Consider the following 20,000-nt stretch of genomic DNA (forward strand, 5'->3'; position numbering starts at 1 on the left):
GTCATCATACCGCCATTTTCCATATGTAAACGATGTCGGTTCTCGAGAGAAAGGACGCTTTACGAGTAAAATAAATTGATAAACATGTCAAAAATAAGTTTGGATGGGACTGGATGGAAAGGGAAATCACTGATACTGTTGGGAAGAAGAAAGTTACGACTTTGTTCGGTGATTTTATTCGGAAAATCGATGGTCCCGGAAAGGTTTTGTGCACGTGGTGTCATGATAATATTGACTATGGATCACGAGGTTTCAAGGCTTTGGAAGTACATGCGAAACGGCAAAAACATATGAAACAACTTGAAGCAAGGAAAACTAACTTTTCACTAGCTGGTACTTTTGGATGTCAACCGAAAGTGAGCAAACCTTACGGACTTCATCCTTTGTTTACATGGAGAGGAAAGATCCACCCACTTCAGTTGCAGACAGGGTTGTTAATAATGAGGTAAGCTAAAAAATATTTGCTAGCGAAATACGCATGTTTGTTTTAAATATTAACCAATTATTGCTTTGCGAAATATAAATGGGTTTTCCTAAAAATAAAAAGCCACGTGAAAATATGTTATGAAATTACAGAAATTCAAAGAGTCGCATTATTGAATCCAGTTAACAATTGATTTGAAATAAATCTGCATATAATACTATTTTGTAATATTAAGTTCTTATGTAGTCTCTTGAAAGTATTGTCAGTGGTGTAACAATCTTGAAGGTAAATATTTTCACACTTGTTTCATGCAATATGTCAGTGTCCTCACATTATTATTATTTCCTATATTCAAATATGAGTAAACAATACTAAACACGTTTAATTATTTTCATAAATTTATATCCTATTTTGGCGAAAAGAATGAAATGTTTACATTTGGTATTTTGTTCAATACATTTGCAAGGAAAGCTCATGTTAGGGCTGGGCTCTCCGAGAAAGCTAATGTGTGAAGTGAACTGAAGTAATGTGGTAATACTGTAAATAAACTGTAGATAATAACACTGATCAATGTGACACCTGTGGATGTGAAATGAACACAAGATGTAAATATTAGTGACTAAATACTGTTGGGACTGAACCATATACAGTGATTCATTAGGATAATTGGGTTATGTATGTTCTATTAATGGTGTTTTCATGTCTTTAAACACAAATATTTTCTTCAAATGGTGCTGTCTTTGTTCATTTTAGCATGTTAAATTGGTGAAAAACCAGGAGCTTCGGGGGGCGTTGCCCCCTGGCTAGACCCCCCAGACCCCCGGAAATTTTTTCAGTCTTTTTAATTGTGATCAAATCACATGCCTGGTAAAAAATATATATCTTTTTTTTTTTTCAAATTCAAGACAAAGTTATATGTTTTTTTTTTTTACCGGTGCAGAAAATGAACCATGCATGAACATCACCTTGTTCAAAGAACAAAACCAACACAGTGCATAAACTCACAACAAATTACACACCTGCAAATCAGTCTGACTTCTGCTGTTGCCGTATCCGTAATACGCCGATATGGAGAAGTTTTTATTTACACAATGAGTCGGGTGTGTATCGACCCAGGTTAAGAACCACTGGTCTAAGAGGAGCATTTCAAAATATGGGAACATTTAGAATTTTTCTACATGACAAAAATGTACCATCAACTTAATTTTATAGCAGTTTATGGATATCATGCATTGTAAGGATTCCTGGTGAGGAAATATTGGCAACATTTAAATAAAAACAATTCTGGGCTCATTTAGGTAGATTATAGTTTCTTCATTTCTTCCTGGATGTTACATAAAGTATGAGAATGTGTGAGCTGCTGCCTGCTCCTCTTCACTTAAAGAATAATGTGTGAGCTGCTGCCTGCTCCTCTTCACTTAAAGAATAATCTATTTGTCAAGATATTTAAATTTTCCGTCGTCTTCACATCCATCCGTTTCTGTTGCGTTATTTGACTGAATGATGGAACATGAAACTCGTGGCGCTCCTTTTGATGATCCCGCAGGTGTTTGACGCAGTCCTTCTCATGCTTTTTTTTTTTTTGTGGCCGTACCAGAACATGACGAGGCGTACGTAAGCATTTGGCTTCACTGTAACCGCGATGTGTCGTTTCGTCTACTGTTAATACACTTGCAATATCATGCAGAGGTGTACTTAGTGCAATTTTATAGACAAATTATACTATTTATAGCCACGCCTCGGGGTGTCGTAAGAGAAAATATTTGAGAAGCACTGGCTTAACCAGCGCAAAACGTACTAGGAAGGTGCTAGAAAAGAAGGACAAAAACTGGATTTCCCGGCAATTTTTCAAAAAGTTTTGACAGGTAAGTAGATGGAAAAGTACTGTATTTTTTTTATTTTTTTAAAGGCAAACTTCTCACGTATAGGCGAAATGTTGGTCCGCACGATAACCGGTCGATCTCTACACCAAACACTCACCTCACGAGAGTGCTCGTGCCACGAGCTGCTGACAGGAACCGCCCCGTCACTGCTGGGAGACACACACAGGAAGTAGTTATACCTTTCAGCACACACACACATTAAAATATGCGCACGTGTCGGCAAAATGAAAAGGTCTCAGCGTGGCTGAACATGGTCTTACAATGTTGGCCTTGACGGTGAAAGTGAGGAAGGTTGTCACCATACCAATATCTTGGTACCAGTACCAAAATGTATTTCGATACTTTTCTAAATAAAAGGGGACCACAAATAATGTCATTATTGTCTTTATTTTAACAAAAACTGTTAGTGTACATGAAACATATGTTTATTATTGTAATTTAGTCCTTAAATAAAATAGTGAACATACTAGACAACTTGTCTTTTAGTAGTAAGTAAACAAACAAAGACTCCTAATTAGTCGTATGCAGTAACATATTGTGTCATTTATACACCTATTATTTTGTACACATTATGAGGGACAAACTGTAAAAATGCATTATTAATCTACTTGTTCATTTACTGTTAATATCTGCTTATTTTCTGTTTTAACATGTTCTATCTACACTTCTGTTCAAATGTAATAATCACTTATTCTTCTCTTCTTTGATACTTTTACATTAGTTTTGGATGATACCACACATTTAGGTATGGATCCGATACCAAGTAGTTACAGGATCATACATTGGTCACATTCAAAGTCCTCATGTGTCCAGGGACGTATTTCCCGACTTTATAAACGTAATATGAATTTTAAAAGACAAACGATTTTTTGACGATAAAAAATATTGATGTAATCATGGTAGTATCGACTAGATACGCTATTGTACTTGGTATCATTACAGTGGATGTCAGGTGTGGATCCACCCATGGCATTTGTTTACAAGTGAGCTATTGTATCCTCCTACGGTGTGTAGTGAAGCATGTTTAGCTATTCCTCGTCCTCCAGTGATAATGCTACTTGTAAGAAACTTACTTTATTCCTCACCATGGAGGCCAGGATTAGTGATTTAGAAGTAGCTAAAACACTGTGGATGGATGTTAGCCGCGAGCTTGCTAGCCATGTCTTAAAGCAGCTCTTCCTGAGGGTGTTTCAGTGTTATAACTTCACCTTTATCTTGACTTTTTACACCAAAATGCGTCCATTCTCCCTTTTCTGTCTACACACTGTGTCTGCTTGTAAGTACTCTGTGTGTGTGCGCTGCCCAACATGCTCCTCTGCTCATAAAACCAGCAATGACACCACGTGACCACACGCCGTCATGCCAGGGAAGCGGTACTTTTCAAACAGTATAGTACCGTTTTTGATTCATTAGTACCGCGATACTATACTAGTACTGCTATACTATACTAGTACCGGTGTACCGTACAACCCTAGTGGAGTGTGGTGTGGAGATGTTTCTTACCCTCGTGTTCTCTGCAGGTTTCCTCCCAATGCTGCGTCCATGTTGTCCTCCTGTAGACGTACATGTTAGCTGTGTCGCCATCAGGTCTCTTTCACACACACACACACACACACACACACACACACACACACACACACACACACACACACACACACACACACACACACACACACACACACACACACGCACACACGCACACACACACACGCACACACGCACACACGCACTCTTGTATTTGTTACCTTCTTGAGACCTGAGAAAAATGCCTACCTCTTTAGGACCAGCCTTTCTAGATATATAAAGATGTGTATTTATAACATTAATAATATATACAAACCACGCAAATATAAAAAAGCTTGTTGTGAAAAATGAGTTGGAATTTCACAAAAAAAACTTGACTTTTGGGAGTATATAATAAAAGTCGTCATTTTACTCAACGCAAGTCAAAATTACACAAGAAAAACTGAACACCCGTGCAATATTATGATAAAAGTTGGAATTTTCGCAATTTCACAAGAAAAGCTTAACATTTTGGCAATTTTATGAAAAGAGTCAACATGTCACTCGACCAAAGTCACAATTTTATAAGAAAACTTCAAAATGTTGGCAATATTATAATAATAATCGGAATTTTACTCGGCACAATTATGACAAAAGTCATAATTTTACTCAAATTATGTCACTATTTTACAAGAACAACAAAAAAAAAAGAGGCAATCTTGTGATAAAAGTCCGAATTTTATACGACAATAGTCACTGTTTTGCTTTTTAAAAAGTAAAAATTTGACATAAAAATACGAGAAAATATTGCAATATTACAGAAACAGAAAGAATATGAGACATTGTTCCCGACTTTATAAGAAAAAAGTCGACACATTGTGAGAAAAAGACTGCTTTTAGTTCATTTTTAATTTTTTGTTTATAATTGGTTTTTAATCTTCATTATTTACTTCAAGTTATTACCGTATGTCTCTATATACATATCTATTTTTTTAAAATACATTTTGGCCAAAGGAGGCGCCGTTGGGAGAGTAGCCACGCCAACAACCTGAGGGTTCCTGGTTCGATCCCCACCTTCTGCCAATGTAGTCACGCCCATTTTACACACACTTATTACATATGTTGACCAGAGGGGGGAGCACTTCAAATTTTTACACGCACTTGTTATTTCATATGTTGACCAGAGGGGGAGCACTTTTAAAAGCGACACACAGTCTCCTTTTTGGGGCCACCCTCATTTTGATAGATCTCACCACTAGGGGTGCAAATGAGACATTGTCTATTAGATGCAATGTTATTGATTTATGTCATCACTTGTTCACACCTCCTCATATGGAAGATACTTTTCCTGCTTCATGTCTCAAGAAGGGTAGCAATACAAGAACACACACACACATTCTTGTATTTATGATCTTATTGAGACCTCCCTCTTTATGACCACCCTTTCTAGATATATAAAGAAGTGTATTTACAACATTAATAATATATACATACTATGCAAATATAAAAACGCTTGTTGTGAAAAATGAGTTGGAATTTCACAAGAAAAAGTTAGAATTTTGGCAGTATTATAATAAAAGTCGTCATTTTACTCAACGCAAGAAAAACGGAACATTTGTGCGATATTATGAAAAAAGTTGGGATTTTACTCAATAACAGTCGCAGTTTTACAAGAAAAGCTTAAAATGTTGGCAATTTTATGAAAAGAGTAGTCGTTTTGCTCGACAAAAGTCGCAATTTTATAAGAAAACTTAAAAATGTTGGCAATATTATAATAATAATTGGAAACAAAAGTCATCATTTTACTCCAAAAAATGTCTGTTTTACAAGAACAACAAAAAAATGGGCAATATTGTCAGAATTTTATATGACAAATGTCACTTTTTTCCATTAAAAAGTCATTATTTTACATACAAGTCATACATTTACCAGAAAATATTGCAATACTACAGAAACGGAAAGAATATGAGAAATTGTTCCCAATTTTATAGGAAAAAAGTTGACACGCCAGAAAAAGACTGCTTTTCGTTATTTAATTTTTTGGTTTGTAATTCGTTTTTAATCCTCATTATTTACTTCAAGTTATTACAACATGTATCTATGTACATACCGTATTATTCGGAGTATAAGTCGCTCCGGAGTATAAGTCGCACCGGCCGAAAATGCATAATAAAGAAGGAAAAAAAACATATAAGTCGCACTGGAGTATAAGTGGCATTTTTTGGGGGAAATGTATTTGATAAAAGCCAAGAATAGACATTTGAAAGGCAATTTAAAATGTCTAAAGAATAGTGAACAACAGGCTGAATAAGTGTACGTTATATGAGGCATAAATAACCAACTGGTATGTTAACGTAACATATTATGGTAAGAGTCATTCAAATAACTATAACATATAGAACATGCTATACGTTTACCAAACAATCTGTCACTCCTAATCGCTAAATCCCATGAAATCTTATACGTCTAGTCCAGTGGTTCTTAACCTTGTTGGAGGTACGGAACCCCAGCAGTTTCCTATGCGCATTCACCCAACCCTTCTTTAGTGAAAAATAAAATGTTATTTTTTTACACAAGTTATGTTCTTGGTAACACTTTAGTATGGGGAACATATACTAAGTAATAAAGACTTAATTTAGAGTTATTTGTCAGGGTTAGAGGGTTAGGGTTATAATGAGGCATTAATAAGTACTTAATAATGACTAGTTAAGAGCCAATATGTTACTAATTTGCATGCTAATTAATGGTGAATATGTTCCCCATACTAAAGTGTTACCATGTTTTTTTACTGGTGCATAAAATGAACCGTGCATGAACATCACATCTCTCGTTTATGTTTTACTTGGTAAACACTTGAACGCAACATTCTTACTATTGATGCACTTAATAGACAATTGAACGCAACAATCTCGTTAATGTTTTACTTGGTAAACACTTGAACACAACATTTTTACTTTTAATGTACTTAGTAGACATTTGAATGCAACACTATTATTTTACTTGGTAAATACTTGAACACACCATCCTTACTATTGATGTACTTAGTAGACATTTGAATGCAAAACTCCCACTATTATTTTACTTGGTAAACACTTGAACACAACATTCTTATTATTGATGTACTTAGTAGACATTTGAACGCAACACTCCCACTATTATTTTACTTGGTAAACACTTGAACACAACATTCTTACTATTGATCTACTTAGTAGACATTTGAACGCAACACTCTCGTTTATGTTTTACATGGTAAACACTTGAACACACCATCCTTACTATTGATGTGCTTAGTAGACATTTGAACGCAACACTCGTTTATGTTTTACTTGGTAAACACTTGAACACACCATCCTTACTATTGATGTGCTTAGTAGACATTTGAACGCAACAATCTCGTTTATGTTTTACTTGGTAGACATTTGAACGAAACACTCTCGTTTATGTTTTGCTTGGTAAACACTTGAACACAACATTCTTACTTTTAATGTACTTAGTAGACATTCGAATGCAACACTATTATTTTACTTGGTAAACACTTGAACACACCATCCTTACTATTGATGTACTTAATAGACATTTGAACGCAACACTCTCGTTTATGTTTTACTTGGTAAACACTTGAACACACCATCCTTACTATTGATGTACTTAGTAGACATTTGAACGCAACACTCCCACTATTATTTTACTTGGTAAACACTTGAACACAACATTCTTACTATTGATGTACTTAATAGACATTTGAACGCAACACTCCCACTATTATTTTACTTGGTAAACACTTGAACACAACATTCTTACTATTGATGTACTTAGTAGACATTTGAACGCAACAATCTCGTTTATGTTTTATTTGGTAGACATTTGAACGAAACACTCTCGTTTATGTTTTACTTGGTAGACATTTGAACGCAACATTCTTACTTTTAATGTACTTAGTAGACATTCGAATGCAACACTATTGTTTTACTTGGTAAACACTTGAAAACACCATCCTTACTATTGATGTACTTAATAGACATTTGAACGCAACACTCTCGTTTATGTTTTACTTGGTAAACACTTGAACACACCATCCTTACTCTTGATGTACTTAATAGACATTTGAACGCAACAATCTCGTTTATGTTTTACTTGGTAGACATTTGAACGAAACACTCTCGTTTATGTTTTACTTGGTAAACATTTGAACACAACATTCTTACTTTTAATGTACTTAGTAGACATTTGAACGCAACGCTATTATTTTACTTGGTAAACACTTGAACACAACATTCTTACTATTGATCTGCTTAGTAGACATTTGAACGCAACACTCTCGTTTATGTTTTACATGGTAAACACTTGAACACACCATCCTTACTATTGCTGTACTGAGTAGACATTTGAACGCAACACTCCCACTATTATTTTACCTGGTAAACACTTGAACACAACATTCTTACTATTGATGTACTTAATAGACATTTGAACGCAACAATCTCGTTTATGTTTTACTTGGTAAACACTTGAACACACCATCCTTACTATTGCTGTACTTAGTAGACATTTGAACGCAACACTCTCGTTTATGTTTTACTTGGTAAACACTTGAACACACCATCCTTACTATTGATGCGCTTAGTAGACATTTGAACGCAACACTCTCGTTTATGTTTTACTTGGTAAACACTTGAACACACCATCCTTACTATTGATGTACTTAGTAGACATTTGAACGCAACACTCCCACTATTATTTTACTTGGTAAACACTTGAACACACCATCCTTACTATTGATGTACTTAGTAGACATTTGAACGCAACAATCTCGTTTATGTTTTACTTGGTAAACACTTGAACACAACATTCTTACTTTTAATGTACTTAGTAGACATTCGAATGCAACACTATTATTTTACTTGGTAAACACTTGAAAACACCATCCTTACTATTGATCTACTTAGTAGACATTTGAACGCAACACTCTCGTTTATGTTTTACTTGGTAAACACTTGAACACACCATCCTTACTATTGATGTACTTAGTAGACATTTGAACGCAACACTCCCACTATTATTTTACTTGGTAAACACTTGAACACAACATTCTTACTATTGATGTACTTAATAGACATTTGAACGCAACACTCCCACTATTATTTTACTTGGTAAACACTTGAACACAACATTCTTACTCTTGATGTACTTAATAGACATTTGAACTCAACAATCTCGTTTATGTTTTACTTGGTAGACACTTGAACACACCATCCTTACTATTGATGTACTTAGTAGACATTTGAACGCAACACTCCCACTATTATTTTACTTGGTAAACACTTGAACACAACATTCTTACTCTTGATGTACTTAATAGACATTTGAACGCAACAATCTCGTTTATGTTTTACTTGGTAGACATTTGAACGAAACACTCTCGTTTATGTTTTACTTGGTAAACATTTGAACACAACATTCTTACTTTTAATGTACTTAGTAGACATTCGAATGCAACACTATTATTTTACTTGGTAAACACTTGAACACACCATCCTTACTCTTGATGTACTTAATAGACATTTGAACGCAACAATCTCGTTTATGTTTTACTTGGTAGACATTTGAACGAAACACTCTCGTTTATGTTTTACTTGGTAAACATTTGAACACAACATTCTTACTTTTAATGTACTTAGTAGACATTTGAACGCAACACTATTATTTTACTTGGTAAACACTTGAACACAACATTCTTACTATTGATCTGCTTAGTAGACATTTGAACGCAACACTCTCGTTTATGTTTTACATGGTAAACACTTGAACACACCATCCTTACTATTGCTGTACTGAGTAGACATTTGAACGCAACACTCCCACTATTATTTTACCTGGTAAACACTTGAACACAACATTCTTACTATTGATGTACTTAATAGACATTTGAACGCAACAATCTCGTTTATGTTTTACTTGGTAAACACTTGAACACACCATCCTTACTATTGCTGTACTTAGTAGACATTTGAACGCAACACTCTCGTTTATGTTTTACTTGGTAAACACTTGAACACACCATCCTTACTATTGATGTACTTAGTAGACATTTGAACGCAACACTCCCACTATTATTTTACTTGGTAAACACTTGAACACACCATCCTTACTATTGATGTACTTAGTAGACATTTGAACGCAACAATCTCGTTTATGTTTTACTTGGTAAACACTTGAACACAACATTCTTACTTTTAATGTACTTAGTAGACATTCGAATGCAACACTATTATTTTACTTGGTAAACACTTGAAAACACCATCCTTACTATTGATCTACTTAGTAGACATTTGAACGCAACACTCTCGTTTATGTTTTACTTGGTAAACACTTGAACACACCATCCTTACTATTGATGTACTTAGTAGACATTTGAACGCAACACTCCCACTATTATTTTACTTGGTAAACACTTGAACACAACATTCTTACTATTGATGTACTTAATAGACATTTGAACGCAACACTCCCACTATTATTTTACTTGGTAAACACTTGAACACAACATTCTTACTCTTGATGTACTTAATAGACATTTGAACTCAACAATCTCGTTTATGTTTTACTTGGTAGACACTTGAACACACCATCCTTACTATTGATGTACTTAGTAGACATTTGAACGCAACACTCCCACTATTATTTTACTTGGTAAACACTTGAACACAACATTCTTACTCTTGATGTACTTAATAGACATTTGAACGCAACAATCTCGTTTATGTTTTACTTGGTAGACATTTGAACGAAACACTCTCGTTTATGTTTTACTTGGTAAACATTTGAACACAACATTCTTACTTTTAATGTACTTAGTAGACATTCGAATGCAACACTATTATTTTACTTGGTAAACACTTGAACACACCATCCTTACTCTTGATGTACTTAATAGACATTTGAACGCAACAATCTCGTTTATGTTTTACTTGGTAGACATTTGAACGAAACACTCTCGTTTATGTTTTACTTGGTAAACATTTGAACACAACATTCTTACTTTTAATGTACTTAGTAGACATTTGAACGCAACACTATTATTTTACTTGGTAAACACTTGAACACAACATTCTTACTATTGATCTGCTTAGTAGACATTTGAACGCAACACTCTCGTTTATGTTTTACATGGTAAACACTTGAACACACCATCCTTACTATTGCTGTACTGAGTAGACATTTGAACGCAACACTCCCACTATTATTTTACCTGGTAAACACTTGAACACAACATTCTTACTATTGATGTACTTAATAGACATTTGAACGCAACAATCTCGTTTATGTTTTACTTGGTAAACACTTGAACACACCATCCTTACTATTGCTGTACTTAGTAGACATTTGAACGCAACACTCTCGTTTATGTTTTACTTGGTAAACACTTGAACACACCATCCTTACTATTGATGTACTTAGTAGACATTTGAACGCAACACTCCCACTATTATTTTACTTGGTAAACACTTGAACACACCATCCTTACTATTGATGTACTTAGTAGACATTTGAACGCAACAATCTCGTTTATGTTTTACTTGGTAAACACTTGAACACAACATTCTTACTTTTAATGTACTTAGTAGACATTCGAATGCAACACTATTATTTTACTTGGTAAACACTTGAAAACACCATCCTTACTATTGATCTACTTAGTAGACATTTGAACGCAACACTCTCGTTTATGTTTTACTTGGTAAACACTTGAACACACCATCCTTACTATTGATGTACTTAGTAGACATTTGAACGCAACACTCCCACTATTATTTTACTTGGTAAACACTTGAACACAACATTCTTACTCTTGATGTACTTAATAGACATTTGAACTCAACAATCTCGTTTATGTTTTACTTGGTAGACACTTGAACACACCATCCTTACTATTGATGTACTTAGTAGACATTTGAACGCAACACTCCCACTATTATTTTACTTGGTAAACACTTGAACACAACATTCTTACTCTTGATGTACTTAATAGACATTTGAACGCAACAATCTCGTTTATGTTTTACTTGGTAGACATTTGAACGAAACACTCGTTTATGTTTTACTTGGTAAACATTTGAACACAACATTCTTACTTTTAATGTACTTAGTAGACATTCGAATGCAACACTATTATTTTACTTGGTAAACACTTGAACACACCATCCTTACTCTTGATGTACTTAATAGACATTTGAACGCAACAATCTCGTTTATGTTTTACTTGGTAGACATTTGAACGAAACACTCTCGTTTATGTTTTACTTGGTAAACATTTGAACACAACATTCTTACTTTTAATGTACTTAGTAGACATTTGAACGCAACACTATTATTTTACTTGGTAAACACTTGAACACAACATTCTTACTATTGATCTGCTTAGTAGACATTTGAACGCAACACTCTCGTTTATGTTTTACATGGTAAACACTTGAACACACCATCCTTACTATTGCTGTACTGAGTAGACATTTGAACGCAACACTCCCACTATTATTTTACCTGGTAAACACTTGAACACAACATTCTTACTATTGATGTACTTAATAGACATTTGAACGCAACAATCTCGTTTATGTTTTACTTGGTAAACACTTGAACACACCATCCTTACTATTGCTGTACTTAGTAGACATTTGAACGCAACACTCTCGTTTATGTTTTACTTGGTAAACACTTGAACACACCATCCTTACTATTGATGTACTTAGTAGACATTTGAATGCAACACTCCCACTATTATTTTACTTGGTAAACACTTGAACACACCATCCTTACTATTGATGTACTTAGTAGACATTTGAACGCAACAATCTCGTTTATGTTTTACTTGGTAAACACTTGTACACAACATTCTTACTTTTAATGTACTTAGTAGACATTTGAATGCAACACTATTATTTTACTTGGTAAACACTTGAACACACCATCCTTACTCTTGATGTACTTAATAGACATTTGAACGCAACACTCCCACTATTATTTTACTTGGTAAACACTTGAACACAACATTCTTACTTTTAATGTACTTAGTAGACATTTGAATTCAACACTATTATTTTACTTGGTAAACACAACATTCTTACTATTGATGTACTTAGTAGACATTTGAACGCAACACTCCTGTTTATGCTTTACTTGGTAAACACTTGAACACACCATCCTTACTCTTGATGTACTTAATAGACATTTGAACGCAACACTCCCACTATTATTTTACTTGGTAAACACTTGACCACAACATTCTTACTATTGATGTACCTAATAGACATTTGAACGCAACAATCTCGTTAATGTTTTACTTGGTAAACACTTGAACGCAACATTCTTACTATTGATCTACTTAGTAGACATTTGAATGCAACACTATTATTTTACTTGGTAAACACTTGAACACACCATCCTTACTCTTGATGTACTTAATAGACATTTGAACGCAACACTCTCATTTATGTTTTACTTGGTAAACATTTGAACACAACATTCTTACTTTTAATGTCCTTAGTAGACATTTGAATACAACACTATTATTTTACTTGGTAAACACACCATCCTTACTCTTGATGTACTTAATAGACATTTGAACGCAACACTCCCACTATTATTTTACTTGGTAAACACTTGAACACAACATCATTACTATTGATGTACTTAATAGACATTTGAACGCAACACTCCTGTTTATGTTTTACTTGGTAAACACTTGAACACAACATTCTTACTATTGATGTACTTAATAGACATTTGAACGCAACAATCTCGTTAATGTTTTACTTGGTAAACACTTGAACGCAACATTCTTACTATTGATCTACTTAGTAGACATTTGAACGCAACACTCTTGTTTATGTTTTACTTGGTAAACATTTGAACACAACATTCTTACTTTTAATGTGCTTAGTAGACATTTGAATGCAACACTATTATTTTACTTGGTAAACACTTGAACACACCATCCTTACTCTTGATGTACTTAATAGACATTTGAACGCAACACTCCCACTATTATTTTACTTGGTAAACACTTGAACACAACATCCTTACTATTGATGTACTTAATAGACATTTGAACGCAACACTCCTGTTTATGTTTTACTTGGTAAACACTTGAACACAACATTCTTACTATTGATGTACTTAATAAACATTTGAACGCAACAATCTCTTTAATGTTTTACTTGGTAAACACTTGAACGCAACATTCTTACTATTGATCTACTCAGTAGACATTTGAACGCAACACTCTCATTTATGTTTTACTTGGTAAACATTTGAACACAACATTTTTACTTTTAATGTACTTAGTAGACATTTGAATACAACACTATTATTTTACTTGGTAAACACAACATTCTTACTATTGATGTACTTAGTAGACATTTGAACGCAACACTCCTGTTTATGCTTTACTTGGTAAACACTTGAACACACCATCCTTACTCTTGATGTACTTAATAGACATTTGAACGCAACACTCCCACTATTATTTTACTTGGTAAACACTTGAACACAACATCATTACTATTGATGTACTTAATAGACATTTGAACGCAACACTCCTGTTTATGTTTTACTTGGTAAACACTTGAACACAACATTCTTACTATTGATGTACTTAATAGACATTTGAACGCAACAATCTCGTTAATGTTTTACTTGGTAAACACTTGAACGCAACATTCTTACTATTGATCTACTTAGTAGACATTTGAACGCAACACTCTTGTTTATGTTTTACTTGGTAAACATTTGACCACAACATTCTTACTTTTAATGTGCTTAGTAGACATTTGAATGCAACACTATTATTTTACTTGGTAAACACTTGAACACACCATCCTTACTATTGATGTACTTAATAGACATTTGAACGCAACACTCCTGTTTATGTTTTACTTGGTAAACACTTGAACACAACATTCTTACTATTGATGTACTTAATAAACATTTGAACGCAACAATCTCTTTAATGTTTTACTTGGTAAACACTTGAACGCAACATTCTTACTATTGATCTACTTAGTAGACATTTGAACGCAACACTCTCATTTATGTTTTACTTGGTAAACATTTGAACACAACATTCTTACTTTTAATGTACTTAGTAGACATTTGAATACAACACTATTATTTTACTTGGTAAACACACCATTCTTACTCTTGATGTACTTAATAGACATTTGAACGCAACACTCCCACTATTATTTTACTTGGTAAACACTTGAACACAACATCCTTACTATTGATGTACTTAATAGACATTTGAACGCAACACTCCTGTTTATGTTTTACTTGGTAAACACTTGAACGCAACATTCTTACTATTGATCTACTTAGTAGACATTTGAACGCAACACTCTCATTTATGTTTTACTTGGTAAACATTTGAACACAACATTCTTACTTTTAATGTACTTAGTAGACATTTGAATACAACACTATTATTTTACTTGGTAAACACACCATCCTTACTCTTGATGTACTTAATAGACATTTAAACGCAACACTCCCACTATTATTTTACTTGGTAAACACTTGAACACAACATCCTTACTATTGATGTACTTAATAGACATTTGAACGCAACAATCTCGTTAATGTTTTACTTGGTAAACACTTGAACGCAACATTCTTACTATTGATCTACTTAGTAGACATTTGAACGCAACACTCTCATTTATGTTTTACTTGGTAAACATTTGAACACAACATTCTTACTTTTAATGTACTTAATAGACATTTGAACGCAACACTCCTGTTTATGTTTTACTTGGTAAACACTTGAACGCAACATTCTTACTATTGATCTACTTAGTAGACATTTGAACGCAACACTCTCATTTATGTTTTACTTGGTAAACATTTGAACACAACATTCTTACTTTTAATGTACTTAGTAGACATTTGAATACAACACTATTATTTTACTTGGTAAACACACCATCCTTACTCTTGATGTACTTAATAGACATTTAAACGCAACACTCCCACTATTATTTTACTTGGTAAACACTTGAACACACCATCCTTACTATTGATGTACTTAGTAGACATTTGAACGCAACAATCTCGTTTATGTTTTACTTGGTAAACACTTGAACACAACATTCTTACTTTTAATGTACTTAGTAGACATTCGAATGCAACACTATTATTTTACTTGGTAAACACTTGAAAACACCATCCTTACTATTGATCTACTTAGTAGACATTTGAACGCAACACTCTCGTTTATGTTTTACTTGGTAAACACTTGAACACACCATCCTTACTATTGATGTACTTAGTAGACATTTGAACGCAACACTCCCACTATTATTTTACTTGGTAAACACTTGAACACAACATTCTTACTCTTGATGTACTTAATAGACATTTGAACTCAACAATCTCGTTTATGTTTTACTTGGTAGACACTTGAACACACCATCCTTACTATTGATGTACTTAGTAGACATTTGAACGCAACACTCCCACTATTATTTTACTTGGTAAACACTTGAACACAACATTCTTACTCTTGATGTACTTAATAGACATTTGAACGCAACAATCTCGTTTATGTTTTACTTGGTAGACATTTGAACGAAACACTCGTTTATGTTTTACTTGGTAAACATTTGAACACAACATTCTTACTTTTAATGTACTTAGTAGACATTCGAATGCAACACTATTATTTTACTTGGTAAACACTTGAACACACCATCCTTACTCTTGATGTACTTAATAGACATTTGAACGCAACAATCTCGTTTATGTTTTACTTGGTAGACATTTGAACGAAACACTCTCGTTTATGTTTTACTTGGTAAACATTTGAACACAACATTCTTACTTTTAATGTACTTAGTAGACATTTGAACGCAACACTATTATTTTACTTGGTAAACACTTGAACACAACATTCTTACTATTGATCTGCTTAGTAGACATTTGAACGCAACACTCTCGTTTATGTTTTACATGGTAAACACTTGAACACACCATCCTTACTATTGCTGTACTGAGTAGACATTTGAACGCAACACTCCCACTATTATTTTACCTGGTAAACACTTGAACACAACATTCTTACTATTGATGTACTTAATAGACATTTGAACGCAACAATCTCGTTTATGTTTTACTTGGTAAACACTTGAACACACCATCCTTACTATTGCTGTACTTAGTAGACATTTGAACGCAACACTCTCGTTTATGTTTTACTTGGTAAACACTTGAACACACCATCCTTACTATTGATGTACTTAGTAGACATTTGAATGCAACACTCCCACTATTATTTTACTTGGTAAACACTTGAACACACCATCCTTACTATTGATGTACTTAGTAGACATTTGAACGCAACAATCTCGTTTATGTTTTACTTGGTAAACACTTGAACACAACATTCTTACTTTTAATGTACTTAGTAGACATTTGAATGCAACACTATTATTTTACTTGGTAAACACTTGAACACACCATCCTTACTCTTGATGTACTTAATAGACATTTGAACGCAACACTCCCACTATTATTTTACTTGGTAAACACTTGAACACAACATTCTTACTTTTAATGTACTTAGTAGACATTTGAATTCAACACTATTATTTTACTTGGTAAACACAACATTCTTACTATTGATGTACTTAGTAGACATTTGAACGCAACACTCCTGTTTATGCTTTACTTGGTAAACACTTGAACACACCATCCTTACTCTTGATGTACTTAATAGACATTTGAACGCAACACTCCCACTATTATTTTACTTGGTAAACACTTGACCACAACATTCTTACTATTGATGTACCTAATAGACATTTGAACGCAACAATCTCGTTAATGTTTTACTTGGTAAACACTTGAACGCAACATTCTTACTATTGATCTACTTAGTAGACATTTGAATGCAACACTATTATTTTACTTGGTAAACACTTGAACACACCATCCTTACTCTTGATGTACTTAATAGACATTTGAACGCAACACTCTCATTTATGTTTTACTTGGTAAACATTTGAACACAACATTCTTACTTTTAATGTCCTTAGTAGACATTTGAATACAACACTATTATTTTACTTGGTAAACACACCATCCTTACTCTTGATGTACTTAATAGACATTTGAACGCAACACTCCCACTATTATTTTACTTGGTAAACACTTGAACACAACATCATTACTATTGATGTACTTAATAGACATTTGAACGCAACACTCCTGTTTATGTTTTACTTGGTAAACACTTGAACACAACATTCTTACTATTGATGTACTTAATAGACATTTGAACGCAACAATCTCGTTAATGTTTTACTTGGTAAACACTTGAACGCAACATTCTTACTATTGATCTACTTAGTAGACATTTGAACGCAACACTCTTGTTTATGTTTTACTTGGTAAACATTTGAACACAACATTCTTACTTTTAATGTGCTTAGTAGACATTTGAATGCAACACTATTATTTTACTTGGTAAACACTTGAACACACCATCCTTACTCTTGATGTACTTAATAGACATTTGAACGCAACACTCCCACTATTATTTTACTTGGTAAACACTTGAACACAACATCCTTACTATTGATGTACTTAATAGACATTTGAACGCAACACTCCTGTTTATGTTTTACTTGGTAAACACTTGAACACAACATTCTTACTATTGATGTACTTAATAAACATTTGAACGCAACAATCTCTTTAATGTTTTACTTGGTAAACACTTGAACGCAACATTCTTACTATTGATCTACTCAGTAGACATTTGAACGCAACACTCTCATTTATGTTTTACTTGGTAAACATTTGAACACAACATTTTTACTTTTAATGTACTTAGTAGACATTTGAATACAACACTATTATTTTACTTGGTAAACACAACATTCTTACTATTGATGTACTTAGTAGACATTTGAACGCAACACTCCTGTTTATGCTTTACTTGGTAAACACTTGAACACACCATCCTTACTCTTGATGTACTTAATAGACATTTGAACGCAACACTCCCACTATTATTTTACTTGGTAAACACTTGAACACAACATCATTACTATTGATGTACTTAATAGACATTTGAACGCAACACTCCTGTTTATGTTTTACTTGGTAAACACTTGAACACAACATTCTTACTATTGATGTACTTAATAGACATTTGAACGCAACAATCTCGTTAATGTTTTACTTGGTAAACACTTGAACGCAACATTCTTACTATTGATCTACTTAGTAGACATTTGAACGCAACACTCTTGTTTATGTTTTACTTGGTAAACATTTGACCACAACATTCTTACTTTTAATGTGCTTAGTAGACATTTGAATGCAACACTATTATTTTACTTGGTAAACACTTGAACACACCATCCTTACTATTGATGTACTTAATAGACATTTGAACGCAACACTCCTGTTTATGTTTTACTTGGTAAACACTTGAACACAACATTCTTACTATTGATGTACTTAATAAACATTTGAACGCAACAATCTCTTTAATGTTTTACTTGGTAAACACTTGAACGCAACATTCTTACTATTGATCTACTTAGTAGACATTTGAACGCAACACTCTCATTTATGTTTTACTTGGTAAACATTTGAACACAACATTCTTACTTTTAATGTACTTAGTAGACATTTGAATACAACACTATTATTTTACTTGGTAAACACACCATTCTTACTCTTGATGTACTTAATAGACATTTGAACGCAACACTCCCACTATTATTTTACTTGGTAAACACTTGAACACAACATCCTTACTATTGATGTACTTAATAGACATTTGAACGCAACACTCCTGTTTATGTTTTACTTGGTAAACACTTGAACGCAACATTCTTACTATTGATCTACTTAGTAGACATTTGAACGCAACACTCTCATTTATGTTTTACTTGGTAAACATTTGAACACAACATTCTTACTTTTAATGTACTTAGTAGACATTTGAATACAACACTATTATTTTACTTGGTAAACACACCATCCTTACTCTTGATGTACTTAATAGACATTTAAACGCAACACTCCCACTATTATTTTACTTGGTAAACACTTGAACACAACATCCTTACTATTGATGTACTTAATAGACATTTGAACGCAACAATCTCGTTAATGTTTTA

The 20,000-nt window shown here is 33.5% G+C and overlaps 1 protein-coding gene across 4 annotated transcripts in view; it reads right to left on the reverse strand.

The window, feature by feature from the left end:
* LOC133650190 (PABIR family member 2) overlaps positions 1-20,000 on the reverse strand; it is a 24,131-nt gene that overhangs the window by 1,345 nt on the left and 2,786 nt on the right. The window contains exons 1-3 of one of the 4 annotated variants that reach the window (XM_062047127.1): positions 5,921-7,621; positions 3,811-3,860; positions 2,405-2,456 (exon numbers count right to left, since the gene is read on the reverse strand). In XM_062047127.1, the coding sequence (XP_061903111.1) occupies positions 2,405-2,456; positions 3,811-3,860; positions 5,921-6,070 (252 nt within the window). In that variant the 5' untranslated portion in view covers positions 6,071-7,621. Of the gene's footprint in view, positions 1-2,404; positions 2,457-3,810; positions 3,861-5,920; positions 7,622-20,000 lie in introns of those variants that run through there. The other 3 variants (XM_062047128.1, XM_062047126.1, XM_062047125.1) reach the window with 3 other exon arrangements.

This window comes from Entelurus aequoreus, linkage group LG05 (assembly GCF_033978785.1).
Source record: "Entelurus aequoreus isolate RoL-2023_Sb linkage group LG05, RoL_Eaeq_v1.1, whole genome shotgun sequence".
Lineage (NCBI taxonomy): Eukaryota > Metazoa > Chordata > Actinopteri > Syngnathiformes > Syngnathidae > Entelurus > Entelurus aequoreus.